General features: G+C 38.5%; 1 protein-coding gene across 1 annotated transcript in view; it reads right to left on the bottom strand.

Annotated features, from left to right (window-relative positions):
* Positions 1-897, bottom strand: part of LOC101300043 (pseudouridine-5'-monophosphatase-like) — a 5,007-nt gene extending 4,110 nt beyond the window's left edge. The window contains exon 1 of the mRNA XM_004296384.1: positions 572-897. Coding sequence (XP_004296432.1) covers positions 572-770 — 199 coding nt within the window. The 5' untranslated portion in view covers positions 771-897. The remainder of the gene's footprint in view (positions 1-571) is intronic.
* Positions 898-2,125: the final 1,228 nt, after the last annotated feature.

Here is a 2,125-nt window from a genome sequence, read left to right as displayed (position 1 = left end):
AAAAAAAATAAAAAAAATTAGTTAGATGAGTTAATACATCAAGCCGTACTGTTTCAAGTGCGGAAAAGGTCCAAACTTTTCTTTTGCTAGTAAATCATAGTAACCAGAGTCTGAAGGACGCAAACAGAAGGAAAGAACTTGCGGAATATGGACCAACTGATTGGACTACCACCGAAGCCGGTGTGTTAGGGTCTATTTGCATATGGGGGATTATGTTCTGCCAGAATAGTTTTCAGGTAGGATTAGTTTGTGGGTTTCTTGCAATTAGAAGCTTTGATCTTGCCAGCATCCTAGTGTGCTGGAATCCTATTGCTCTAAAATAGCCTCAGACAGCATACACTGTTTCATCGACATTGTAGAGAAACTCACTCACAGTTTTAGGCAATCTCTAACTGTACAAAAGAATCCCAAAAGGGCAAGTCAATATAACAAGAACAACTCTAAACTAAACAGATGAAACTTGGTCAGTCAATGTAACTATGAAAAACATTATCTGAAAAACAAAGATCCGAAATATGTAGGCAGCAGAGCAGTTACAGTGAAATTATGAGGCAATGCAGAATGAAATTACCGAGTAAGAGGCCGTCCATATCGAAAATGACATGGGTGATTGATGGTCTGGGTGCAGAGGGATTAGCCATGGCCAAATGAGGTCTTGGGTTTTTGGGGAAGTTGAGAGATTTGGTGGAGAAGTGAAGGAAGTGTTTTGGTGATGTAGTACTGGCTATGGGAATTGGGAAGGCTAGTCGCTGGCAAAGGATTCTTGGCATAGAGAATGAGATTCACTTGGATCCAAATTGCAAACAAAACTGGACCGTCGGCGCTTATATATATAAGCGAATCACAATGGCAAAGACAATTTGCAACGAAACAGGTTTACTAGAAGCATCTTAGCCCAAGCCCAATGGACAACCTTGATCTAATTAAAAGGACAAAAATGAAGATTTTCTTCCATAATTTAGTCCATAACATGTATGAGAATTTCTTTCCATTCTTTTGATTGGTTATAACTTGTAACTCCATTCTGATTGGTAATTAAGCGACCGATTTGCAAATCTTTAAACAGCAGCCTAGCTTCAACTCGTATTTCCTGCGCACAACTGCACAAGGAGTCAAGGACTGTGTACAAAAAGGTTTCCAATTCCTACGCTCCATTTACCGATAAAGGATAAATAAAAAGTTTGCGGAAGTGCCACAATTGTATATAACTAGGTCAAACTCATTTGATAGGTATAATGCTCACTTAAGTAACGAAAAGCCTATGAACTATTAGCAACACCATAATAAATAGGCAAAGTAACCTATATTCAATTGACGCAATGCCAGCTACTGTCAAACTCAATCAAAGCAACCCAAAAGTCGAATGAGCATAATCAACGTCCGTCCGGCAGCTTCATTAATGTCTACATAGCAAACCCATGTCAATTGTTGGAGAGGAAAGATCCCACGTCATAAAAGAGACAAATAAAATATAATTTATAAGTAGATAGATTATACCCAATTGTTGTTAGGTACAGAATCAAAACAACTCAAGCAAATTGGGAGAATACCTCACTGTATTCATTATTAACAAAGCAGGCATATATATAGCCTTACAAGAAGTAACAGAAAACAAAAACAACCCACGCAATGCACTACTCTAGTGCGTGGTACACGATTGTAGGAATGAGTCAAAGTCTATCTAATACCCTACAAACTAGGGATTATTAACAACAAATGAAATACTTAACCGAAACAAATTCAAACTCAAACATCCTCCCCTAAACTAATTGCCATAAGCAATCAGTTTACAGTTGGAACCTTGCACACACCTAGCAGCTCTCTTAGCTCCTCAAACACGTCCAGCTTGAGAGGTTTGGTCATAACATCAGCCATTTGGTCTTTTGAATCACAATGAACCAGCTTTACTTTCCCTTCCTTGGTAAGATCACGTAAGAAATGGAAACGAACATCAATATGCTTACTCCGACCATGTAAAACTGGATTCTTTGAAAGCTTGATTGTTGAACTATTATCACACCAAATAGTAATGCAGCTTCCAAGAGAATTGTGACCAAGTTTAGCTAAAACCCTCTTCATCCACATACCTTGAGTAGCACAAGACACAGCAGCTACATACTCTGCT

The sequence above is a fragment of the Fragaria vesca genome, linkage group LG4 (genome assembly GCF_000184155.1).
Source record: "Fragaria vesca subsp. vesca linkage group LG4, FraVesHawaii_1.0, whole genome shotgun sequence".
Classification (NCBI taxonomy): domain Eukaryota; kingdom Viridiplantae; phylum Streptophyta; class Magnoliopsida; order Rosales; family Rosaceae; genus Fragaria; species Fragaria vesca.
This window is presented reverse-complemented; position numbering and strand designations above follow the sequence as displayed.